At 36.1% G+C, this 27,061-nt stretch overlaps 1 protein-coding gene across 2 annotated transcripts in view; it reads left to right on the forward strand.

The window, feature by feature from the left end:
• Window positions 1–2,304: 2,304 nt before the first annotated feature.
• tmem131 (transmembrane protein 131) overlaps window positions 2,305–27,061 on the forward strand; it is a 38,621-nt gene continuing 13,864 nt past the window's right edge. For both annotated transcript variants that reach the window (XM_084129839.1, XM_084129840.1), the window contains exons 1-18: window positions 2,305–2,483; window positions 9,995–10,056; window positions 13,159–13,199; window positions 15,540–15,608; window positions 16,813–16,933; window positions 18,971–19,087; window positions 19,185–19,307; window positions 20,669–20,749; window positions 20,849–20,999; window positions 21,079–21,135; window positions 21,226–21,287; window positions 21,794–21,902; window positions 22,332–22,440; window positions 22,521–22,674; window positions 22,791–22,961; window positions 23,096–23,206; window positions 23,366–23,500; window positions 25,836–25,940. In XM_084129839.1, the coding sequence (XP_083985965.1) occupies window positions 2,315–2,483; window positions 9,995–10,056; window positions 13,159–13,199; window positions 15,540–15,608; window positions 16,813–16,933; window positions 18,971–19,087; window positions 19,185–19,307; window positions 20,669–20,749; window positions 20,849–20,999; window positions 21,079–21,135; window positions 21,226–21,287; window positions 21,794–21,902; window positions 22,332–22,440; window positions 22,521–22,674; window positions 22,791–22,961; window positions 23,096–23,206; window positions 23,366–23,500; window positions 25,836–25,940 (1,947 nt within the window). In that variant the 5' untranslated portion in view covers window positions 2,305–2,314. The remainder of the gene's footprint in view (window positions 2,484–9,994; window positions 10,057–13,158; window positions 13,200–15,539; window positions 15,609–16,812; window positions 16,934–18,970; window positions 19,088–19,184; window positions 19,308–20,668; window positions 20,750–20,848; window positions 21,000–21,078; window positions 21,136–21,225; window positions 21,288–21,793; window positions 21,903–22,331; window positions 22,441–22,520; window positions 22,675–22,790; window positions 22,962–23,095; window positions 23,207–23,365; window positions 23,501–25,835; window positions 25,941–27,061) is intronic.

Here is a 27,061-nt window from a genome sequence, read left to right on the forward strand (position 1 = left end):
CTCAACACATGTATTCAAAATGTAATGCTTTGCTAACAATTTTCTTTTTCTTTTGAAATGCTATCAACTAATCATTCAGCATCATAATAAGACCATATGAACAAATGGAAAAACCTTACTGTTCTTAACTTACTTTTCTTGGAAAAACCTTAACTTACTTTTCTTGGAAAAACCTCACTGTTGAAATTCGTAGTAACACTCCCATTCAACATGTCATTATTGTTTTTTTTACATATTTCTGTACAAAAAATGTAGACATTTATGTTGACTGACTGGTATATCTAGAATCCTCATGGCTGAAGTATAATGAATAAATAATAAGCTTCTCTCAACCTTCATCCTGTTGTTCTATTGTGCCATCTAATAACAATCCACCCGGTTATGTTATTTTGTGTATTTGTACAGTGATTCACTGTGGAAAAACTAACACAAAGTTACTACTTTCCACATTTTGAAAGGTTCCCTCTGAAATTTCAAATGGATTTTTAGAACAGCCATTTTTGTTAGGATTAGTCAAAGAGACTTTCATGTTTTCCAAGCTGCCTTTGTCTCTAGATTCAGACTCTCATATTTGGTTTGGAGTTCTCAGCTATATAAAATTCACCTTTTTTTCTTCATTCCTGCTTTTGAGGAGCTTTACTCCTGCTTTGCAGTTAAATTATTTGTTCATTATTCAATCTTTATTCAAACAACCAAACAGCTAAAAAATAATCATTTCTATTAATCATTTCTATTACTTGCATGAGCTAAAAGGAATTCTTCTTGTTTGCCAAGTACTTTTGTTTTTCCTTGTAATGGATTCAATGGAGAGATAACACCATGGAAAGCTCTATATGTTGAAGAACTACATTCATCAATCATATTTCTCATTTGCACAAACACTCATAGAATTATTAATTATTAATTAATTAGGCTTCATTGTATCACGTGATCTTTCACTGTCCCACATATGACAACATTAAACATCTTATATGACTCTAAAGGCTAAATTCCTTAAACAGTATTTGGATAAGTTGATAATAGAGTAAACAAATAGATGCAGTTTTTTGAGTGATCTCACTGTCTCTAAAGAGATAAGCTACATCTTTTCTATAGGCCCATAAAGAACTGAGACGCCGTGTCCTCAATCACAGACCGCTATCAGTCTGTCTAAGGAGTAAACGACTCAAGCCAACAATAATATTTAAACAGGAAATATATAGTGTCTCACATAGTTCTGTTTTCATAGATAATGCAAACACACTGGCTACTTGAAAGCTTTGTCATATGTACCGGTACGCAAAAAGAAAGCGCTGTGGACGCAGTGGTTAACAAAGATGAAAACATTTGAATACATCAGTTTCAGATTACAGACAGGAAACAAATATATTTAACATATATTGAAATTTGGAATGTGTCCGAATCTCTGAAGTTTTTCAAATGCCACACACAAGCAAACTTGCAGTCTTCTGTCCTTACATTCAGCTGCAATTATTTTATTTTGATATGTACATGCAATTTATCACAATACAAATACATGAATGTATTGACATTTATGAAAAGAAGGTGCATAAGCTCACCTGGTTTGTGTAAGCTCGTTTGCATGTGTTATGCTTTCACTGTACATTGGGACTGATTTGCATGAAGATCTGGAAGGCTGTGTGTAGTCATACAAAAGATAAAAGACTCATGACTGGTATCACTTCAGATCTATTGGTGTACTAAAGTCCAGTTAAGGACTCAAAAAAATTATTTTCAAAAAGTTAAATATTACCTAAATGGAAGGTGCTGAACGAATGCTGATATTTACTTATCAATTTTTATGCATGTCATTAAATATTTTAGTAAGAATCATATATAGGCCTACCATTACATTATATGCTGTTGACTCGGACTCAGTTGTTACGTTTATGTTGTTTTTGCTCTTTCATGTTTATTCTTTGTTTGCCTGAAAACTATGAACATAATATTTTGTTGGTAACATGCAGTTTTTATGGGAGCATAATAATGATAATATAATTTGCATTATTTAAATTAAATTATTGGTCTTGGTAGTCCATCGATGTCGATGATGACGATACTTGTCAAATGCATGACAGCTGGTCATGTGATGTCAACATGCCTGCGCCCATAGAGATTTCTCGTTACATGTAGAAAAATATAGCTAGAAATCTTTATTTTATGTGAGTGTACATCTTTTTAATCTTTCTTCTCAAAAGTCATCCTCACTTTAATTAGAAAAAATACATTTCACGTAGTGCACCAGTGAATGTGGTGTAGCTCACCTCATATCCGCTGGGTGTCTGTCTCGAGTGAACTCGTGAGCGCTGTTTATATGAGCGTGCACACGACGCGAGCACGGCTAGAGAGAAACAGCAGCAGGATGGCGAGCAAGGACACAACACAGAGTTCCCCACATCCAACACGAACAAAATCATCATGTGTTGGACTTCTACGCCTTTTATTTATTGCATTTATTCACGTGGCACAGGCGAACAAACAAGGTAACCTCCTGAAACGCGCCGTGTGTTTTTCAGCTGTTTTTCGCCAGTGTTATGGGTTGTATGTATACCGCGGCTTCACTGCAAGCTAATGACTGTTAGCTTCGAGCCTTAGCGCGTCAGAGAACAAAATAAAGTATGTAGTCATGTCTTATCCACAATATTGAATTCGCAGTTCTGGGTTAGATGACATGCGACTGCTCTGACTGTTTGTATTTTCTTTACGTAAAGCTGCCGGATAATAGTGTTCAGAGACATTAGTTTAGCTAAGTATTAAAGCTAACGGGCTTAGTCATATTAACGTTACATTAGCTATCACACTAAACCTGTCTGAAGTTACTCTCACTCTCAAAACGAAACAAAACAATGGCTAATGTGTTACAGAACTCAAGCCTGTCTAGGATAGGTTTTATCCTTTATAATAACACGTTTTAATGAATCTGTAGCCTACATTGGTGACTACTTCATGGCCGTTTTAGCTAATAAATGCGGGTTTGGTACTAAACGGCTAAGTTTTACCCTGCAAACAACGTTCATGATGTGTCATACCTTAAAAGATCTTTTAGCAGCTTTATGCGGGTGAATTAGCGGAAGGTCTCAAATAAAGTGTGAATGTGAGAGTTTCGTTTCTGAGGCCCAGTCTGTCAGTGACATGTCAACTAACTCAGAGAGAGAGAGGGAGGAGTTGACTGCATACTGCAAGTTCATGCAAGTTTTTAGGATATATCTTCTTGTTGCATCAAGCAAAGTTAAATGCAGCAGTATTGCATGTTACTGGTTGTGTGCAGTACAACAGTAAATACCAGAGCTGCAACCTGCTGATTTATTTTTTGGACTGTTTCTTAGTTTTTTGTGTGCCTGTATTGAAAGGACTCTGAATGTCAATAGACAATTTAAGAGATAGTTACCAAAAAATGAAAATTCTGTAATTGTTTACTCGCCCTATTGTCGTGAGGAAATCACAAAATAAGTATTTTGAAGGATGTTGGTAACCAAATAGTTTTGGCGACTATTGACTTCCATTGTATAGACCAAAAAAAAAAAAAAAAAAAAAAAAATTCAAGTCATACAGGGATGAGAATGGATAATGGACAGAATTTTCTTTTTTGTGTGAACTACTCCTTTGAAGGACTTGTCAGTAGTCAGTGGTCGACCATTGTGGGCTTTTCATTGTCCAACATCAATGTCTATAGACTATAATAGAATATTTTGACTAGTGATAATTACTTATTTTACACAATACTCATGCAATTTCCCTTCAAAGGCAAACCGCTGTTATACATTTTGTTGAAATGAAGTTATGACTGAAATCGGTCTCTTGGTCTGTGATTTGTTCTTTGATACAGGTTTGGCTCTGCTATGCACAGTGGGAAACTTTAGGCTATATCAAATCAGTTCGATCAAAAAACATTTAAGCCATTTTCCTTTATTCTAGTGTTGTCATAGGTGCTGCTTTTTCGGAGTAGGATCATCCATTGTCAAGATTGTCTGTGGATTTTGTGACAGACACTGGGAGTAAACACAGGGAGGCAAAAAATATTGACCGATTAATTGCCCTGGCCGATTGATCACTCTATAACTACTACTAGTTAGGGATAGCAAAAACACATCATGCTCCGACTCATGCTTTAGCCCTGTAGATCAGTGAAGGGCATGATCTTTGCCTTTCAGAGATGACATGTCTCTCTTCTCCACAAGCCCTGGATTACTCTGCTTCTTTTGCATGGGCACTGGGGCAATCCAAATGCCGTTTTATGGCTTTAATGTGCATTTGCTCTTTGGTGATTATAGTTTATTTTGTTGGTTTTGTCTGTGGTGGTTGTCAGAAATTTTGTGAGTTTTTACATATTGTGAGCATATATGCTGTATATATTGTCATTTTTAGACATCTTAAGATTTCCAATTCTTATGAAGTCCTTGCGATTGTAAGTACAGTGTTTTGTTGTAAATGTGAAACACTTATGGTCTAAGCCAACTGACAGAGTAATAAACCTACTCACACTACTTAGTTCTTTCTTTTTGAAATTTTCTAAATGGACCTAATAGCTACAAAGAGGCCAGTCAGGCCACACAGAGGCTTGAGCAGATGGGTTAGAGCTCTTTGGGAAGCACGTGTGAGTTAAGTGTTCTCACTCTTCCCTGGAAATGAATGCACCACTATTTCATTTACTGTGTCAACCCAGTTATTGACTGAAGGGACTCGCTGAGCACATGGAGTGTTTTTTTTCCTCCTTTTAATTCAAGGAGGAATGTGTTTAACCCTTTGGCTTATCTTCACAATGAGACAAGAATCCAGTTGTCAATGACATCACACTAGGCATGTGTCAGTAAAGCAGTGACTGTAAATCTTTGTAATGACAATCGTGTGTGTGTGTTTAGTAGGGGTGTAACAGTTCAAATTCCACATGGTTCGATTTTTTTTAATCATGGTTTTAGGGTCACTGTTTTGGTGCGGTTTGGTATGTGCTATGTTCAGGGGGAAAAAGGGACTACTGTCAAATAAAAAATTAAGAAAATAAGAACAAATAATCAAACTACAAGGAATATCACAAATAAATACAATAGAGCAAAGATACAAATAAAATAAACCGTGCCTTTCAGGTTTTTCCAGGAAAGTCAAACCGTAGTTTTCAGGTGCAGAAATTGAATAAAGTAGTTACATGTAAAATAACTGCATCTTCACTGTATAAATTAAATGAAGATTAATCTAGGGCCCCTGTATAAAGATTTGTTTAGTCAACCACAGTAGTCATTCATTTAAGCCATTATTTGACCAATCGCATTTTCATATTAATTTAATTACTTAAATATATACTGAGAAAATACTTTATTTAAAAATTTTCGTACTGACACGCATGCCTGCATATTCTTCGAAGCTGCCGCTTTTACCGCAATAAGCTTTTCTGTTACTGTTAGCATTTTTAAGATGGTCTTTTTGGGCTCGCCATCTTCTAACATTACACTCTGACACACATTATTTCTTGGCTGCTTAATTGTTGTTTGACTCCGCTGTGTTTATCAGTCCTGGGCGGAACGCTCGTTTTGCTCACATTTGGCACTCCCTATTTGTTGCGGGTGTATTATTGACATGTTAAAGTTTAGACCCCGAATATAAGACGACCCCATTTTTTCAGATGAATTTCCAAGAAAAAAACATTTTCTTATATTTGCAACAATACGGTATATATATATATTTATTTAAATATATTTAATTATTAATTTATTTATATACTTTTATCTTCTTGTGACATGTGGGTTCTGCAGTTATAGCCGTTAAAGTAGCAGAATGTGTGTCCAAATGTCAGCACGTGAAAATTGTGTAAAATCTAAATGTGCAAAATAAAACATCTTTCTTTCAAGGTCTTGGCTTATCTGCTCAACAGATGCCTGAGAGAAGGGAAATGGTTGATGCTCTATCTAGAGATGCTCAATTGCTGTTGCATAATTCTGTTCATGTGTGCAAAAGCACATAGTGTTCTAACTTTTCAAGGCCTATGATCTCACACAGTGTTAGGGTCTCATTGAGCATGAAATGTTTAAAGGGGCATTCCACCCATAGGAACATTGTTTTTTATTGAAAGTTGGTCATATATGTAGTCGAAATGTAAAATAAATTTTGAATTTGGTGCCTTCGTGACCGAGGAAAGACAAAAAATAACTTCAGGACGCATTTGTATGAAAGACAACAACTCCCACAATGCACCACATTGCACAGCTCCGCAAGCCACTCCCACTAATCCAGAACAGCGCATATCTGCCTATAAGAGAAATCACTCTTCCGTCTACAAGGCTAGTTACCACCAGAGCTTGAAATTCATTTCACACAAAATGTCTAGTTAGTTGGCGAACTCATTAGTGCATTACTCCTCGTTTTTATTTCTTTCGAAAAGGTGAATTATTGCATGGTACAGGGATGTTCAGTCAGAACATATGCGGTGCGAAACTAGGATAGTTCACAACACAAACGTCCGTGTCCTCGTCTGATTCAGAGATTTCGTCCAGGAGAAATTGTCATCGTTGAAATTCTTTGCCGCAGACGGACTCAATCTCTGTGTTCGTAGTTGCATAGTGAGATCACCGGCGCCACCAGTCCGCCCTAACTCGAGCCAGTCTGGGCTCCTCGTCCGCGGCAGGCAGGTCTTCTGCCTCGGCTGCTCTTCGCTATAATGCGCCTTGTAAAGGTAGCCACAAACACCTGATTCAAGCATCAGACTTCCGAAATCCTCTTCTTCTATATCATATTGAGTACTCTCCTCCGCTATTGTCATAACTTTACATCTGTCTCCACAGCGCCTGTTAGCTTAGCTTCAAACAAGATGGAGGATATTGCTTTCAGTTTCAGAGAGTAAAGTCCCACCCACTGATCTGTAATAGGTCTGTAGCGTGAGCGGGTCCCGCCCCTGGGAAAGATTGGAGAGATGAGGAACTAGTGCTTGTAGTCTCAACAGAAATCCCCCCCTCTAACACTTCCTCTGACAATGACGCAAAATGACGATTTTTGCGTCATTGTGGGAGGAAGTGTAAGAGGTAAATAACGGATTTCTCCCGTCTCAGGGGAAAATGAGAGAGTGTTGCACGACCATTCAATAGTATGACTGGGTTTCTAACAATGCAAAGCTTAGTGCAAATGGGTGGAGTGTCCCTTTAAATGTTCTGTCATTGATTCGATCGCTTCTGTTTCTTTCCTGCACTGATTGAGTAAAATAGCAGTCAGTGTCTTATACAGTGGCCTGAACTACAGTTGTCCATAGGTTTGTCTGTGTTTGGCTAAAAGGAATCCATCAAAGGTGTGTGTACATGAGCAAGAATTAGCTTCCGGAGTAGCGTGTTGTTTTTGCTCGTTCAGCAGCAGCTTGCTCCCTCCCACTGTCTCTCTACAAAGCCAATAGTGAAGGGTCTGACACACATTCCTCACAATACAACATCCATGATTGTCTTCTGGCATTTAAAATGAATGTGTAGAAGCCACCTTTGTTGAAAATGAACACAAGCCATAGCTACATTTGTTTGGTATCCCTTTGAATGGTTTGGTATTGTTAGCATGTTTGACCAAGCATCAGATTAAGAACTGAGATTTCCATGGACTTCCACTACAAGCTCTATGTATACTATAGCAGGACTCAACAGGCCAGTGGTTCAAATTTTTACTTGCCCTGCCAAAATGTTCACTGGCCCCCCACCCAGGGCTTGACGTTAAGGTATACAAAGAGACAAGTAAAATTATATATATTTTACATGTCACTAATTGCTGAAGCTTTTATCACAGTATATGGTATTATCACAGTAATGAATTAAGTTACAAAAATGGTTGTATAACTTTTTCTTATAACAAAAAAAAACTCAAATACAATTTAAATACAATAAAACAATACACAAAAATATATAAAGAAAGAATCAGATCATTTTCAGTCAATATCTAGGCCATGTTTTAGTCTAGATTTAAAATGTAAAAATGTTTAAGTTTGAAAATAAGTAAGGGATAATCCACAGCCAGCTGTTTTAAAATGGCCAAACTATTTTAATGCACAACGTGGAGGCGAAGCGGCGCAATATTTTACCGGAAGTTTAAAACTGCCGGTTGTTTTCGTCAGTTACCGCTCGTTAGATCTAGCATTCTGCTCTCTTTGAATCAGACACATGAGATAAAGTAGTGCATAAGATTACATTTATTTGAATGAATGAATTATAGCATTTATTTGAATTAAATTATTGAGAGATAGTGAATGCATACCTGCATCTGTTCAGCGCCTCTCTCTCCATTAACAGCAAAGATGTTTTGTGAATGTTTTTTTCTTTTCTTTGTCCTTTGTTGTTTAATTAACATTAAAAATAAAGACAGCAGCAGATTTATTAGGCTGCTGTCACTTTAAGAGCTGCACCCCTGGATCCAATTACACATGCATTTTATTTCTCAACTGTTTACGTTCACTTCAGACATAACTGACTATGTTTTTAGGAGGATACTCGCCAATACGGCATTTTGACATAATTTTGTGTGAATACAGAAGAAGACAAGAAGACGTGAAAGTCAGAGAACTCAATTCAGCATTCGTGCACTTTCTAAGAGCCCTGCCAAATAATACTTGAATTTAGTTCTCTTTTGCGCTTGAATATTTAAATTGAAAAGGCTTAAAAACACATGCAAATGATAAACTTTTGTGAAGATGGACAGTTCCTTTAACTGTCGCGAGCTTCATTCATGCTGGCCCAGGGCCGTCGGGCAGTCCTTATTGTCGAGCCCTGGGAGTTGTAATATACATACTATGGAATCTTGTTGTGATCTATTTAAAATCCCCTTGACATCACAGTATCTTGGCAAAAATTGTACTAAGTAACAACCACACCGCTAAATGCAGCAATACAAAGTCAATATTGAAGTATTCATAGTAAACAAGTTTTATTTAATACCTAAGGCAAATTTTAAGTTTAGTTAAGAAGTTTTTAAGATGTTTTATGAAAAAAAAAAACTATTTTTGCAGTAGGGCTGTCACATTATCAGATTTTTGCATGCTTGTTGATGGTACATTGCGACATTCCTATTTTTGTATATGTATTAAATGATGCAGCCCACGGTAATCGGTTTTTGATTTTGTTCTTGCCCAAATCTAAAAGGATGGGAATTGGTCCATTTGACACTCGACTCAAGATTAAATTAATGTTTGTAGATGAAATGGACACCACAACATGATGTGGTGTGGAAAGTGATGCATGTTTTGTGTACCCATGAAAGTGTATGCAAGGGATGTTTTGAGCTTCATGAGCGTGACCAGCTTCTATCACTATAAACTTCACTAGAGTTACAGAACTGCAGACTAATAATAGCACTGCAAGTACACTGACAAGAAGCCGAATATGAGATCTTGGCAGCTCTGGGAGGACTTTACTTTTACCATCTGTTAATCTGTAAAAAAACTTTAATGTCATGTTTTAGTGTAAGCACAAGAATAATTTCATTAGCTATTAGCTAACAGTATAAGTGTTCACTCACAATTTTATGTTTGGGTTAACTTTATTCTGTGTCCATTTTTGTGCATTTACTGTCATCAGTGGTTTTCCTGTTTGAAGGAAATTGATGATATATTGATAAAGTGATGAAGATACGCATTTCAAACATCTGAAAGCAGACTTAGGTAAACTTCATGTTGACCACAAGCATTTCTGACATTTCCATTTCTTTTTTGCTTGCTTTTTTTTATGTTTCCTGGCCTCAAAACCTGTTTCCAGGAAGCTGTGGCAACTATAGCTTCTCTTACAAAGTAGCGCATGAGACAGTGAAACTATATGGTTCTCCACACGCCTTAATCAAGAGCTCACTTGGGACATATCCAGACAGTGAATGATCGCAAAATGACTGTAATGATTCCCTGTCTCTTCAGTCCTTTGTGTTGCCTGATGGGTAATTGTGTCCAAATCTGATACACCCCTAGAGAGCCACTTGCACACACTGCATCAACATGCATGGCATTGTTTGCTGATATTCAAACCTCATGGGAATTTTCTCTGTCTGTCTACAGCTTTCATACAGTCAGACAACATCTTGGAGGTACTACACTTTGGGGAAGGAGGCCTCTTGCAGGTACGTTTTTGTGACTGCGATAGCTGATAACATGAAGCTTGCATTGCAGTTTAAAGGCCATAGGAAAATCGGGTTGAACTGTGAATACATTAAATACTACAAACCCTGATGTGAATAAATGACAAACAAATTTGATCATGATTAGTGGATGAGACTGTAAAGGTAGTGAGACAATCAACAGAACTATTTGATTAAAAAAAAAAAAGGAAAGTGCTAGTCACTTAAATGCGAGTCTTTGTTCACAGAGCAACAACTGTGAAAAAAAACTGAAACACTGTGTTTGTCAGCTGTGAAGTTTTTTGAAGCTGTTGCAAACAGAGTTACATGAATAGTTAATCCAAAAATGAAAATCATCCTGTAAATTTACCTCAGGCCATCCTAGGTATGACTTTCTTCTTTCACTTGAACACAATTGGAGTTATATTCATTAATATCCTGGCTCTTCCCAGCTTTGCAATGACATTGAATAGTGCCCCAGTTTTTGAAGCTCCAAAAAGCGCATCCATCCATCATAAATGTAATCCATATGACTCCAGTGGGCTAATAAATACCTTCTGAAGCGATGGGGTTTTTATAAGAAAAATATCCATATTAAACTATATTTTAACTTTATAATCAATGGCTTTCGCCAACGGCCGTACGTAAAAAAAAAACAGACTTCTATAAGAAAGACTGACACATCCACATAAAATAATTACCTGAATTGAATGGATATTGTGAAATACCACTTTTTGTGATACTCCAGTTTTCCATAATTTAGTTTTTACTCAATGTTGATGAGAGCTTAGCAACAGCTTAAAAGCTTCATCTAATTTTATATCTGATTAAGGGTGTGTTTTGCATTTGGCATGTTTGGTTTGATTAAAACAAACCCTAGAGCGATTGCTCTGTTAGTGTGGTTCATTTAAATAAGTGTGAACGCTGCCATCTGAACCTTGGTGCGCACCAAACAAGCGGGATGAGACCGCTGAAAAGATGAGTCTCGGTCCACTTCCAAACAAACTCTGATGCGGTTGAATGCAACACCGACCAAATACATGTAAACAAACCAAAAATAGAACATGATGTCTCAAGATGCAACCCTAAAAAGGACAGAATGCTCAAGCGTACCTGTTTTTTTCTCGTCATAGTCGCAATGTTGCCCATCACAGTTCGGTACAGGCATCAGAACCGCGTCTCCATGCAGCAGATCTACGTTTGTGTGTGTGACAGAGGGATTCCTGTCGCTGTTTTCACTACTTTACTAATTTTATCAAAATGATACCATCATATGCAGGCTACGCATATACATCGAGCACATTTAGCCCAGCACACAGCATTGTTTTGGATGTTCGGTAAGTTCCGTCGCGAAATATACGTCATAATAGCCAACCAATCAGGTTGTGAATGTTTCCCTATCCCTCTTGGTTCGGTGTTAAAAGATCAATGTAAACACCAAGTGGACCAGGACTAAATGGGTTTTTTTTTTTGGTCCAAACCAAGCGAACCGAACTACAAGTGTGAACACACCCTGAGTCTTTTTAAGTCTTCTGTTTTATCCTTTTCTACTACTGTATGTTTGATACTTTGCAGTAGGGGTGTAACGGTACTCAAAAATCACGGTTCGGTACGTACCTCGGTTTTAAAGTCACGGTTCGGTTTATTTTCGGTACAGTAAGGGAAAGAAATGCAAACATTAAACTGCAGGTTGTTTATTACTATAAACTTTTTTTTAACAATTTGTTTACACTTTTTTAAACACTTTTTAATAAAATATAATAAAATATATATAAAATAAAAAAAAGAATAAGAAATAAAATACTGCTGCAAAGTTCTCCACTAAATAAAATACTCTGTCTCAAACCAATATCACATAATAAATTTAATGAAAAATATAAATAAATAACTATGATTACAGTGCAGCATTACCAATCCCAGCTTGTAGGCCTGCTCATATTTAAAAATTAAGGCTGGGAATCGATTAGAGATTAGCAGAAAGCGCAGCGCAAACACAGTCGAACATTGAACATTGAGCGCGCGCACACACACACACACACACACGGAACGGAGAGTGTGGCGGCGCACACAGAGCGGAAAAGCTTTTTTTCGCCCTGCAGTCGATTTCATTGGTTTAGGTTACAGTGACGACGGGTAAAACTTTAGAATCGGCTGCAGGGCGGGATTTGCGCTGAACGCGGAGACTTCCGCCACTTAATATGTTCTTGTGGAAACACGAAAATGTACCGCACGTGCACCGAACCGAAAGCCCTGTACCGAAACGGTCTGGTACGAACACACGTACCGTTACACCCCTACTTTGCAGTACTAGTTATGGTTTATTAGCCTTTAAGAGATAGGTCACCCAAAAATTAAAGTTTAGTCATTCTGTCTTCTGTTGAACTCAAAAGACATTTTGAAGAATGTTGGTAACCAGACAGTTGACTGTAGCCATTGACTTCCATAGTAGGAAAAAAGAAAATACTATGGAAGTCAATGACTACTGTCAACTGTCTGGTTACCAACATTCTTCAAAATATCTTCTTTTGTGTTCAACAGAAGAAAGAAACTCATACAGGGTTTGAACAACATGAGGGTGAGTAATTGATGACAGAATTTTCGTTTTTGGGTGAACTATCCCTTAATAAACAATTTTGTCAGATGGATTTCATTGCCCAATAAAGTTCTCCCTAATAAAATAAAATATCTGAGCGGTTTTGAAATTATAGCTGTAATAGTCCCTTGAATGGGACTATGAACTCTATAATCTTAGTGGTTTTGTGTACATGTGAGTTTGGACTTTAGTGGAAATGTTAAGGTTTATAAATAGACCAAACCATATTCCCCATCCTGCCGTTTCCATTTTATTTTAGCCCTACAGGATTGGACCTCAGTGAGAACATCACCACGAGCGTCTTTTGAGAGTCTAACTCACACTCAGTGTACACAAACAGTAGCCCATACATATAGCAAGCTCCTTGTCCAACAGTTAGACTTTAACACTTTGGTGGGACATGTTTGACCTAGACCTTCTGTCTTTATAACCTGCTCTGTCTCTGCTTTAGTTGTCCTGCATATTGGTACTATTACTTTTAGAGGCTAATTTTGTTTCTTTTCTTCCTACAGACAGAGTCTGATATTGATCTTAGCTCATATCGTCAAAAAAGGTAAGGTTATACTTTCATACACCCAGAGATTCTCTTCATGCTTTGCTTTGTACGTGCTTGGCCATAGCCCGCATGTGGTTTATATTAGACTTTCCAAGAAACATTTGTTTGGTTCTTAACGAGACATGTGAACTGAACATTCCCACTAAACTATGAGACATTCCTGTGCTCGAGGAAAAAACTGATGAGCAAAAAATGCAAACGTCACCAGCTGTCATTTCACCGGACTTCTTTCACATTTCAAATGATTTAATCAGATTCAGATACTCTCTTGGCGGTCATTGGCATTCATTGAATTGTCACACAGCTGAGCGAAGGGAATGAATGAATCAATGGATGACTGAATGGTGTGGCTTTGCTGTGGCATTTTAAGTACTTCAGTGATTTTACTCTGTAGATCAGAGTTCAGGTAATAAGGTAATTCCATCCCTTGTGAATACCTATTAAATTGAGTTTATGAAGAGTTGCACAACACTGTCTTTTAAGTTTGTAGGCAGAGGAACTGGTGTTAAAGAGCAGTGAGTCAAAGATGGAAAAGCTATTGTTCTCTTAAATGCCAGAAGAATTTTGATGTTCACCTTCCCCCTTGAATGTTTTTATTTCAGGCGTGTTTTTATCTAATTCCAGTAGATCAACTTTTTGTGTACTAGATAGCCTATTCATTTCTCAACCAATCAAGGTTTTCCAGCTCGAGGGCTTGGCCAACCTACTCGGCTGTATGCTAGCGGTGGCTGGTTTTCATTGGCTGATTGTCTGTGTTATGACTCGTCATCTCAGCTGCAAGCGGACACACCCTCAGTCGACACCATCAGCTTGGCGTGAACAGTTTAGCATGCATGTCAAGTGTAGTGCAAGCAAGAAAAAGAGGAAGAGGAAGCATTTTACAAAAATGTGTAGCTTTGTGGTCTAGTGCTTAATAGAGACTGTGTTTTTCTCTTATGCTTATGGATGGGCAGTTTTTCTGTTGTGTTATCAGATCTATTATTGAACTTTGTCTACTTTAGGGGTGTTTTTATTGCAGCTCCTCAGGTTTTTTTTTTTTTTTTAAGCACAACAACACACACGCATACTGCAGTTGGGAAGTGGTTGACATTACTGTGTTAGGGACAGCTATTTTTCATTCTGTGGTTTGTGCTGCCAGACCTGTCAGCCTAGTTAATGCCTTTTGAGACTTTAATATTTGAGGTTATCTCTGATCTCATCCAACAGAAACATTGCATGACACATTGACATGTTTTTTGCATCTTTAAAGTGTCAAATTCATCTGCTGGTGGTGTAGTTATTTCACCCTTTAGCTCTTTTCTAACTCGTTTTGGCTAAACTGTGTATCCACAGGTCATGATGACTGTTTATTTGAGTCAAGCTTTAGAATCATCTACATATAGTTCACATAAGTGTTTGTTGTTATCTCGGCGTAAATTACCCCTGCAGTTGAGAGATTACAAGATACAGGCTGTATTTCACTCAAACACATTGGTGTGCAACTTGACGCGTCACATTCTGTTAATCCACAAATATGCTGCTAGTCTTGCCCCAGAGCGACAATGTCCTTAGTCAAATGGAATGAGTGTCTGTCACTGTTAACACTTTCATGGTTTGAGAGCCGTTATAAGTTTTTTTATTTTAATTGTTTTTGTTTAATTTTTTTTTACATAAGATTTGCCTTATGTTACCCCTCTATGAAAACATTTGTTATGTTAGTAACTTGTAAATGTAATAAATAGTTCTAGTAGAATTTGTTTGACATCCTGTTAAGATAAGGGTTTACTTCAGTCTTTTATCTAGAGATAAAAAATGCTATTACTATAATTTTTTTCAATTACCTATTGGTATTATTATTTATTATGATTGACGATGATAATAATTAAGTCATCATCTTCAAATAAGTAAATAAAAAAATTAAAAAAAATAATCATACAATAAATATTATTATTATTATTATTATTATTATTATTATACTCCCATAAAAACAGCAAAGACTTAATTTCAAAACATTTTTTTCTTAGTTACTAACTAAATCACTTCAGCTTCCCTTTGTCATTTATTTCCCATGATCTTTGAAACATCCTTACAGTGGAAGGATGTTTCACCTTAGTGGGTTTCTGAACTTTAATGTTTGGTGTAAACCTGATGCTTCCATGCCAGACAAAGACTATTTGTTACTGTGTAGGTATAAGTGTGGGTGTATCTTTCTCTTTGCCTAAAGGGAAATAGAGAGGCGTCATTTGATCCTCAACGGGCCATGTTGTGGTGTGACAAAAAAAAAGCACATTGGATTACAAAAAACAGTGTCTCTCACTGTGTCCCCCTCATTTACAGTGTATCTCCTTTCTCTTGCAGTGCATCCTCTCAGCGGGGGAACAGCAGACCCATACGCTTTGAGCCTCCAATGCTGGACTTTCATGAACAGTAAGACAGCGCTAACTGGATGGTTGACATGACATTTAAAGCTGTGACAACATTGTCCCACAGTATCATGTGATATTGAAACAACACAAAAACACAATTTTTATTATTTATCTATTTATTATGATATGATGCATGAATATTAATGACAAGCCACTATTTATATTAACTGTGATTCTATATGGAAAAAAAATGAAATGGTGAAAACATATTTATTATTTCCTGCAGGCTTGGTGTCACTTTTCTAGCTTAAAAAAAAAGGCCAATTAAGTTCCTGAATAGCTTGCTTTTGTAGATGTATTATAACAAGCTATATATAACTATACACTGATTACAACATTTCCAATTTAATCTAAGTAATGATGGGTGGTTTTCCACAGAAGTTAGTCATTATTCAGTGGAATATTTTAAAGTATTTTGTGTGCTCTTGAATGTAGTTGTATTATTAGTCTTGTATGCACTTTAGTATGTGTCATTTAAAGAAGCCAACACCCATCCCTGCCTGATTAGATGCATTAGTTTAATAAGCTCCCTCCCCAGCTGGTCAGGTGATCCCAACAGAATGACACCATACAAAATGATGAACCTGCTGTGAAATGTTTGTTTTGAAGCAGTTATACTTGAGTGCTTTGTTTTCCAATTTATATGCCCTACATGGTTATCATTTATGCAGTTTGGAATGAGTTGTAAAACAAGCTTTCCTATATTATCCTTAAAAATATGGATGTATGATATTTTCTGCTGGTGTTACTATTCTACCAGATAACCCTTACTTCACCCCCTCTTGTTTGCATTATTTCATGCTAAGTTCAAAGTCTCTTTAGTTTCCTATGAAGTCATTGTACAGCATCGATCAGGCCAGTCCCTCTTTTGCCTGCAGCAAGCAATTGAACCTTCGATAAATTCATAGCTCACCCTGTATCTCGTGCTTTAATCTCATGCTGATAGCATGTGTGAAAAACTGTATATATCTGTTATTCATTTTTTAACATTTAACAACAATTATTTGTCTTATAATTCTATCAAAAACACATTTTTAACACATTTTGTTCATATGTACTTGTACATAGGCTGATAAATAGAAATGAGCCACCTCAGATGCTGAATACATAATTTTTTTTAAAATTTACCTGCGAAGTCGTCAGTATGTACCATACTCTTCTGTCCTTTTCCTGGTTGCTAATTGTTCTTTTGCCTTTATCCATAGGCCAGTTGGAATGCCAAAAATGGAAAAAGTTTACTTACACAATCCAAGTTCAGAAGAAATAAGTTTAATATCAATATCAGCAACAACATCACATTTTCATGCATCCTTTTTTCAGAATAGGGTAAGTATGATTTTTTATTTATTTATTATTATTATTATTTTTTTTTTATATATATCATGTTTAAATCATTGACAGTTATTTCATACACTACCGTTCAAAAGTTTGGGGTCAGAATTATTTTTTTTTTTTAAAGCAATTTAATACCTTTAGTTAGCAAAGATGCATTAAATTAAATTAACCAAGATGACAATTCATTGATATCAGTTAAATAAATTCTGTTCTTTTGAACTATCTATTCATCTAAGAATCTTGAAAAAAATGTATAATGGTTTTCACAAACATATTAAGCAGCACAACTGTTTTCAACATTGATAATAAGAAATGTTTCTTGAGCACCATTTTTTGCGCTTGTATGAGGTGGTTTTTCAGTCAATTCAAAAAAGGAATATTCCGCAAAACTGCAAAGGAAACAGTTTTTTCACATTTACAGGTCACCTGGCGTACATAAAAGTCGATCATTCTTTAAAGATGACGCAGTATGTTTGGACAGAAGATGAGACGGTTCTTTATTAAACTCATAAAAGACAAAAGAATTCTAGGAATTCTGGATTCTGAACAACAAAGAAATGGCACTATTTATCAAGACCTCAAAGCAGATAGGAGGGAGAAACACTCAGAAACGCCTCATACGAGGCCACTCCAAAGTATAAGGGACTTTCCTTGCCATCAATGCTTGAATAACATGCCTACGTCTCCTTCAATTAAAAATAATGGCTAGTGTGGTGGCTGCGATATACATAAACCTACCAACATCCGTTGGCATGATTTTTGGAATGACTTATCACGAGAAAAAAAAAAAGTTTTATTCGCACAACATCGGTTAATGGAAATGCCGTCGTTTCGAAATAGTTTATTTTATCGACATTTAGAAAATATCGCAAAAGTTTTGTGCAAATCTGTAATGGAAACCCGGCTTCTGAAGTCTGCTGTAATGACTGATTATTTATTTCAGCATTTATTTTATATTTCACGATATTGCTTTTTTTATTAATGTATTATTGGTCAAATAGATGCAGCCTATTTCATAAACTTCTTTATGAAATTGAGAATGAGACCTCTTTCATAAACATCAGAAATCTTACTGACCAGAAACTTTTGACCAATAGTGTGTTGTGTTATGTATCACAGAGAAACCCTAGGTGTGATCTACAAAGTACTGTGTCAGTTTTGACTTCCTGTTTAAACCTAGCAAAAAAAGAACTGAAGAAATGTTCTTTTAACTTGTGTGCCAGCTTCTGCATCTGTGTGGTAAATGCCTCGTCTTATTGTGTGGCGCAAGACATGACATAAATAAACATCTGAGCTCACACCAAAGCTCATCTGTCAAAGACCTCAGTGGAGACACCACCTTCCCTTTGTATAGTTTTGATGTGTGAAGGGAGTCATTGAATGTCACCCATACACACATTCACGTCAGTGAAACAGCAGGACACTGACCTCACTGAAGCTTCTATTTAAAGCTTTTAGTGTGTGTGTGTGCTCACACTCCAGGCGGTTATAAATTAAACACATCCCACCTGTTCTTGATGTCTGCATAAATCAGCTACACTCTGCCCTGGCTAATGACTTGTGGGCGACCAGCTGCCGTAAACTCGGTGTACTCTTGGGTACCAAAGGTTACACTTGGTGTTAGCATCCATTTCAGGTAAAACATTTGAAATTGGGAGATGCTAAATTCAAGTGTAAACTGGGTCAGACATGTTTTCAGAATCATCCACTTCAGCCAGTTCAGAGATGGTTGAAAAAGCATGTGACCACGTCATGTTTGCATCCAGCTAAAAACTTTGTTTGTGTTTAGATAAAAATAATAATAAAATAATAACAAAATGTAAAAATAATAATAACCGAAAAATAATGTCCATATTATTTATTTATTATTTTAATTATTAATATATTTATATTATTATTTTTGCTCCTGCATTTTTTGCTTTATATCAACACTAGGTAACGGTCTGACAATAGTGAGTGAAGTGTATGGAGTGACGCATGTAATCTTGCATACTGTTACATGTAACACTTTCTGTTGTTTACTTGCAGGTAATTCCACCTGGAGGCAACACCTCATTTGATGTGGTGTTTCTAGCTCGAGTAGTAGGGAATGTAGAAAATACCTTATTTATTAACACATCTCATCATGGAGTGTTTACATACCAGGTACATTTCATATGCTTAAAAATGTTGTTCTGCATTTTGGTGTACAGGCATTACATTGATCTTTTGGACAGAAGATTTGACTGTAGTTTGATTTTAGGTGTTTGGTGTGGGCATCCCCAATCCTTACAGACTCAGGCCCTTCGTAGGGGCCAGAGTTCCAGTAAATAGCAGCTTCTCTCCACTCATAAGCATCTTCAACCCACACAGTGAACCACTGCAGGTACGCAAAACTTTATAACTAGTTCAGACTACATGACTTAAAGTGTCTGCAGATCATTGTGGTGTTCACACTACGTGAAACTACATAAATGATCTGCAACAAGGTGTCAAGCAATACACGAGCTGACAACAACTGTCACCCTACGACTCTATCTGGTCCCCAAACCACGTTTTGTTTTGTCATGAATTCACATGCGAGAAGTGGAACACCAAACGCACTTGCAAATACATTACCAACCAAATATAAAACACATTTTTATTCACCTCAGTTTCCATTATTATACACATACGCAACAAGTGCCCCTTAAAATATTTTAACATTCTCATTTTTCTCCTTTCTCCTAATGCGCTTGATTAATTAATTACATAGAAGTTATTGTCTCATGAAGTTAAACGCATGGACTGCAAATACATGACCAAAAAAAAAAAAAAAGCACTCCATCCATGAGTGATCCAGGCTGATATCTGATGTTCAGTAGCGGTTCACTAAAAATAAAATAATTAATTAAATTAAATTAATTAAAATAATTAATTAAATACCTATTCACAATAAGTACTTAACTCAAAAATAACTATTAAAAAATAAAATGACTAGATGACTAAAATCAGCTTGAAAATGCTATCTAATGAAACAAAGATGAATTTAAAGGTACACTGTGTTATTTCATCAGTCAGTTGTGAAAGTCTGGTGGTTGAAAGCTTTTTCAGTTCTAAAGAAAGAGCAATTAGAGATTCACAAGTTTTCAGGACAAAGTTTGAACGTGCACACATAAAATCTGAGCGAGAGCAGAGCCATGCGACCACTGTATATTTGAGAGCGCGCGCCCAGTTTTGTGCATGAGTGAAAGAGAATAATAATAATGCACTCTCGACAATTCTCATTAAAATAACGCCATAGAAACGGCATCAAACGAACTATAAAAACGAGAAGAAAGTTGTGTCTGAAAGCTGCAATCATTTTTCTTTATTATTGGTTAAAATTAATGGCAATTTTCCGTGGGCGCTCGACCATTTCCTTGGGTGCTCAAGCCTATGCTCTCATTGGCTGTTGTTCATTGCGTCGAGTCAGCCGACAGCTCCAGATATTTAGCATGCTAGATATTTGTCTGGTGTCGGTGAGGCATCAGCGAGCCTCTTTGATGCGTTGAGTAGTTCACACATAAAGATTGGCGAGCGCTGATCACCCGCTGATTTGCCCCCGAACACAGCCCGACCTATCGGCAAGCTCGTTGACTCGGGCTTAAAATCCTGTAGTGTGATCTTGGCATTTGCGTGTGCTTCTATCATATTTTATTTTACCAGTGAGCCATTTTGGTTCTTTATCTTTATCATTGTCTTTTCATGGTATGTTTATGGTTTCAGGTTGTAGAGATGTATACCAGTGGAGGAGACCTACATTTAGAGCTGCCTACTGGACAGCAGGGTGGCACCAAAAAATTATGGGTGAGCATAACTTTTTATTCACACTTAAGTGTGCTCACTTAAATCACTGTCGTGGTACAATTTATTATTTTCATGTGCTTCATTTTCTGTGTTTTATAGGAGATCGCTCCTTTCGAGACAAAGGGTGTGATGAGAGCCAGCTTCTCCTCTCGAGATGCTGACAACCACACAGCCTTCATAAGAATTAAAACTAATGCGTCCAACGAGGACGAGTTTATCATCCTCCCTGTGGAGGTTGAAGTCACCACAGGTCAGTTGGAATCACCTTTTCTGATACCATCTGATCAATATTATTTCAGCCCTGACTCATGGTTTGTGCATCTTTCCAGCACCTGGTATATACTCCTCCACAGAGATGCTGGACTTTGGTACGCTTCGATCGCAAGGTGTGCTTTTTTTCCAATACATTTGACAGCAGTATGGTAGATACTGTGGGGATAAAGGTAACAATTCTTTGTGTCCTTTCAACTTTGCAGATCGACCAAAACAACTGAATTTGCATCTGTTAAATTCAGGAGCAAAAGATGTATCGATCATGGTAATTTACAGGGCTTATTTACATGGATTATTTGTACACTACCGTTCAAAAGTGTGGGGTCGGTAAGTCTTTTATGCTCACCAAGATTGTGTATGTTGTTAAAAAAAATGCAGTATAAACGGTAATATTATGAAATATTATTCCAGTTTAGAATTTAAAATGTCATTTTATTTTATTACAAATCATTCTAATAAGCTCATTTGTCACTTAAACATTACTAATTATCAGAGTTGAAAAAACTGTGATGCACCTTTTTTGGGATTCTTTGATAGGAATGTTCAAAACAGCATTAATTTGAAATAGAAATATTTTGTAACACATGATTTTACTGTCATTTTTGATCAATTTAATTCACCCTTGCTGAATAAAAGTATTAATTTCTTTAGGGAAAAAAAATCTTACTGACCCCAAACTTTTGAATGGTAGTGTAAGTCTGGCAAGGTTTTTGATTTAACTGGTGAATTAAATATCTATTTTAATGCTCTCTATGTGTTTGTGTTGTATAGAGTGTTAGGCCAACTCCATCGAATGAAGCTGTTGTAGTTGAGTTCAAGCAAATTACACTAAAAGCTGGAGAGAGCCGATATGCCAAAGTTGCAAGTATTAGTTTTGATGGTAAGTACTGTTCTTCTTCGAGGTATCATTAGGAGGGCATTTGGCCTTTGTCCTCATATAGATTAACCCGTCATCATGCATCTCTCTATTGATTTGATGATAATCCCTGTCAGTAAACAGATTTTTATCCATAAGTCAAAAGTTTATTAAGTTTGAGGAGAAGGTAGAAGCATTTGGGGTTTGAAATCTGTAATGATCATGTGGATTTTGATTAGAAAAAAATGTTGCTAAAAAAATAAATAACTTAATAACATAATAACTTAGTCTGATCACATCAAAGCAACTAAAGTCTGTTTACAATGTTACCAGTGCTTTTTCATTATCATGAAATTATTTTAGACATTTTTATTCATTGTTTTACATGAAACAAAGTGTTTACAGATGTGTGTTGTGTGTGTTTTTTTTTTGTTTTGTTTTTTTTCCTTCCAGCTTCAAAAGCAAGAAGACCAGACCAGTTTTCTGGAAAAATAACAGTGAAGGCAAAAGAGAAAAGCTACTCAAAGCTTGAAATCCCTTACCAAGCTGAAGTTTTAGAAGGGTAAGAATTCTTTAAGTTCGCCAGCATATATTTAGAGTTTTGTAACTAGTTTACAATGTATTAATGCTTACTGTTTCTAGGTACCTGGGCTTTGACCACACAGCCACCCTGTTCCACATCAGAGACAGTCCTGTAGATCCAGTGGACAGGCCCATCTACCTCACTAATACTTTCAACTTTGCCATACGCATCCACAATGTGTCCCTTCCCGAAGAAGCCAAGACAATGTTCAATGTGAGCAATTTTTCTAGCCTTCACAATTTTGTCAGCAGAAAACTTCTTTCAAGTAAAAATATTAAAATGAAAGTAAAATATTGGTGTGTTTTTTTATTTTTTATTTTTTTTTACAGGTGCATAATTTCAGCACACCAGTTCTTATCCCTCCCCATGAGTCCCGCTACATTTTCTCCCTTCTGTTTCGACCAGTAAGACCCTCCATCCACATCGACAGCAACATTCTCCTCATCACCAATGCTTCTAAATTTCACCTGCCAGTCAGGGCCTACACAGGCTTCTTGGAGGTACATTAGAAACGGCTTACATGGGACAAACTGTCATCAATCAAACCTAATTCTGAATTTTAAATGTTGTGAATTAATTGTTTCATTTTAGAGATTATATGGCCATGATTTGTCTTTGCTTTCTTATTTAACAGCCCGTTGTTCTTCCTCCCTGTCTACGAGAGCATATCTTAGACTTTGGTGTCCTTAGTGCCACAGACACCAGCAGTTTGGTGTTTGTGGTGGTCAACAGCAACCCAATTGAGGTGCGAGGTCATCATGTTCAGTACTTTGTCACATTTTTCTCATTTGGATAAGAATAGCAGTCCTCTTTTAAACTTTCAAGATGTTACTGGAGTGAGCAGTAATGTCGATATGGCTTTTTCTTTATGAATATGTGTTCAGGGATTTCTCTGTACTTACAGTTGGAGATAAAGTCGTGGTTGGTGACAGGAGACAGTCTGTCATTGGAGTTGCTTAACACAGAAAGAGGGAACAGAAGTATAGCACTGAGCAGAATTCAAGAGCTGCAGAACACATCAGCTGCCCAATACAAAACCGTAAGAGCGCAGTCTTTATCACTCCTTTACTGCCCCTTACCAGAACTTATGTTTAAATCATTCCAGAATCATTTTCTTTGTATTAGACAGCATTTCACAGAGCTTAACTTGTCTTTTTGCTGGAATATTCATTAACTAAGATAATTATTTCTGTATCATAATAAATATCTGATAAAAGTATTTACAATCCAGATACGCTAAGTTATCCAGTATAAATATATAATGTGAAATGTGTGGTTAAAAAGTATTGTAAAGTGTGGAATTGTCAAAAGCTGTGCTAGTGGTTGTAAAAGTGATACTAATACCATTATGAAGTACTGATGCTATTACTAATACTGTTTCAAAATTCTGAAAATGACTACATTCAAAGATTCTGAATGTTAAAATTGATCATGACTTGTGCAGCAAAATAAGACTGCAATAGCACACTAGTAATTCATATTTTGTTTTCATTTTATGTTCATATTTTTATTTAAAATAAAAATATGAACATAAAATATGATTCTTTGTCCTCAAAGAATCAACTTAACACCTGAAATTATGCACTCTCCCACGCTAAATATTGATAAACATTTGTTGTACCTTCTCTGTTCTAATAGTTTTAAATGTATATAAATATTTTGTGGTCTATATGTGATTGAAAATATTTCAGATTTTAAAGATTGGAAAAACAGCTGATAACCAAATAGAGCCACACATGGCTATCTCAGAATGGATTATATCTGCAGGCAGTCATATGACTTCCGGTGGAATCTTTACATGTCCGTACTTGTGGTAAAATTGCAGAAGTGTTGCAAGATATGTGGTTTTGGGGTACTGCAAGCACAGGAGTTATTTCATATATATATATATATATATATGAAATAGATTCTGAGATAGTAGAATAGATAGTTCTATAGAAGTAGAACTATATATATCTCTATATATATATCTCTCTATATATCTATATATCTATCTATCTATCTATATATATATATATATATATATATATATATATATATATATATATATATGTAGAACTATATATATCTCTATATATATATCTCTCTCTCTATATATATATATATATATATATATATATATATATATATATATATCTATATATATATATATATATATATATATATATCTATATATCTCTCTATATATCTATATATCTATATATATATCTATATATATATATATATATATATCTCTATATATCTATCTCTCTCTATATATCTATCTATCTCTATATATCTATCTATCTCTATATATCTATCTATCTCTATATATCTATCTATATATATATATATAAATATATATATATATATATATATATATATATATATATATATATCTATATATATATATAGAGAGAGAGAGATATATATAGATATATATAGATATATATATTTATATATATATATATAGATAGATATATAGAGATAGATAGATATATAGAGATAGATAGATATAAGTTCAGAGCCAAAATACCAAAATAAGTTAATGTAAACTGATTGCTACAGTTCACAGAGAAATGCTTCAGTTAGACTATAGAGTTTTTTATGTACACCACTTAACGTTAGAGTTACACTAAAGAGAGCAGTGGCCTGTTGCACAAAGCTGGTTTCAGTTGCTACTGTAGAGACAAAATCTTTTTGTCTCATCTTTTGCAGCTAATTATTTATTATATTTATATTATATGAATCAGTGTTTATTCCTGCCTTGTAAATGCTAATTTTCAAAATGATCTCTTAATCTACAGAACTGAGAAGTAATTTGCGCTGTCTCTCTCGCGAGAAGTGAATCAAACTGACGCTCTCCATGCTCCGTTTGCCGCACTTGTCACTTTTAGGTGCACGCGATTTAGAGTTAATCGCAAACTCTGGATCAAACCAGAGTTGACAGTTGACAGACAACGTTTATACCGAGCGTTGTGACCCCGCTGAACCTGATCTATTTGTCAACTCTAAACCTACTCTGAAACTCAGAGTTTGTTCATCTAACTTCGTGCAATATGCCACTGGTGCATTAAATGTAAAGTTTATTATTCCATGTTGTGATATTTATAGGGCCATCACACAATGTTCCAACATTAATGATTAGTATAGAAACAAACATGCTCTCATCCATCTAATGATGGAAGATTTATAAATTTAATATTTTTAAAAGAGTTGTTTGCCATGTGTGCCATGTTTTTCATATTTTAAAAGTAAATATGAGCATCGGTTAGGTTTAATGTAGTTGTGTTCCAGTATGTATTCGCATCCTGCAAGAAAAGCAGGATGGTTACAGGACTGTCATTTGTACGCATAGATGTTCATAACTCTGTATTGCATGTCTGTTTCCTCAGGTAATTTTAGCCTCGGGCTATTATGCAGCGTTTAAAGTCACTTTGGTGGCTAAAGCTCTAGAGGGAGTTTATGATGGAGCCATACACATTACAACAGACTATGAGGTATGTTTCATCCTGAATGTGTGGGTCTCTACTTCCGCCAATAGTTCTAGGAGTTCTAGGAACTATGAAAAGATTCCTCCGATGCAAAAGCCTCTATAGGGGCTTTCACACCGGAGGAACCTTTTCATATTTCCTAGAACTATTGGTGGAAGTACCTGGTTTTTGGCGTGTTCGCCATACCAGAACCGCAGGAACTATATCGTGCGGGAACTGTTATACCGCAAACTAATTTAGCTCCTACTTCAAGGCAGGATGTAACCCAGCACTATAGGAACTACCAGTGACGTTAGTGTTCGCTGATTGAAAAAAAAAAAAAACCTGTGTAAACACACAGATTATAGCCTATATATTTACTCCAGAAACTAACTCTACGAACATGGAAAACAGTGATAGATGGGCGTCTTAACCTGTAATTCTGATCAATTCTTTTCATATACTGTCTACTTTCTATGTATAACAGTTCTATCTAATAACGTATTAGACTTTTAGACAGATCGCAAACTAATCAACACGGACAATGCGAGCACTGTGTGCTCAGGCTCTGCCGTTCTCAGCACCGTGAAAATAAAGGACCGCCACAGCGTTAAAATAAGTCACAACAAGAAGCGCGGCTTACTTCATATTTCAGAGTTCCTACTGGCGGTGCGAACGCAAACAGGAAAATGTTCCTAAGTCTTCCTAAGTGTTCCTAAATGTTCCTAAGGGAACCATTAGATCTTGGACCTAGAACTACACGCTGCGAAAGCCCATATAAAGGCTTTTGCATCGGAGGAATCTTTTCATAGTTCCTAGAACTATTGGCAGACGTATGTGTATATATATATAACATTACTTTCATTAATTTATAAGGGGAACTTTCTAGATTCTTTCACGTCAATCTTTGCAGATTGAGCTGTTCTGAAATTTTCATTTTGGTGTGTATATTATACTGGGCTGACAGCCACTGATGTTAGCGGTTCCTGGTTTGATACCAGCAGGTTTTAGGGGTTTTGTAGGGGAGCAAAAGTTTTAGAACAGTTTCAGATCAAGCTCCTGCACCAGCTCAGGCACACTATAGGTAGAAAAGTGGCATATATATATATTTAACAACACAGTGGCAACCATTGAGCAAATCTTCAGCT

This window comes from Abramis brama (assembly GCF_963993115.1).
Source record: "Abramis brama genome assembly, chromosome: 11".
NCBI classification, from domain to species: Eukaryota; Metazoa; Chordata; class Actinopteri; order Cypriniformes; family Leuciscidae; genus Abramis; species Abramis brama.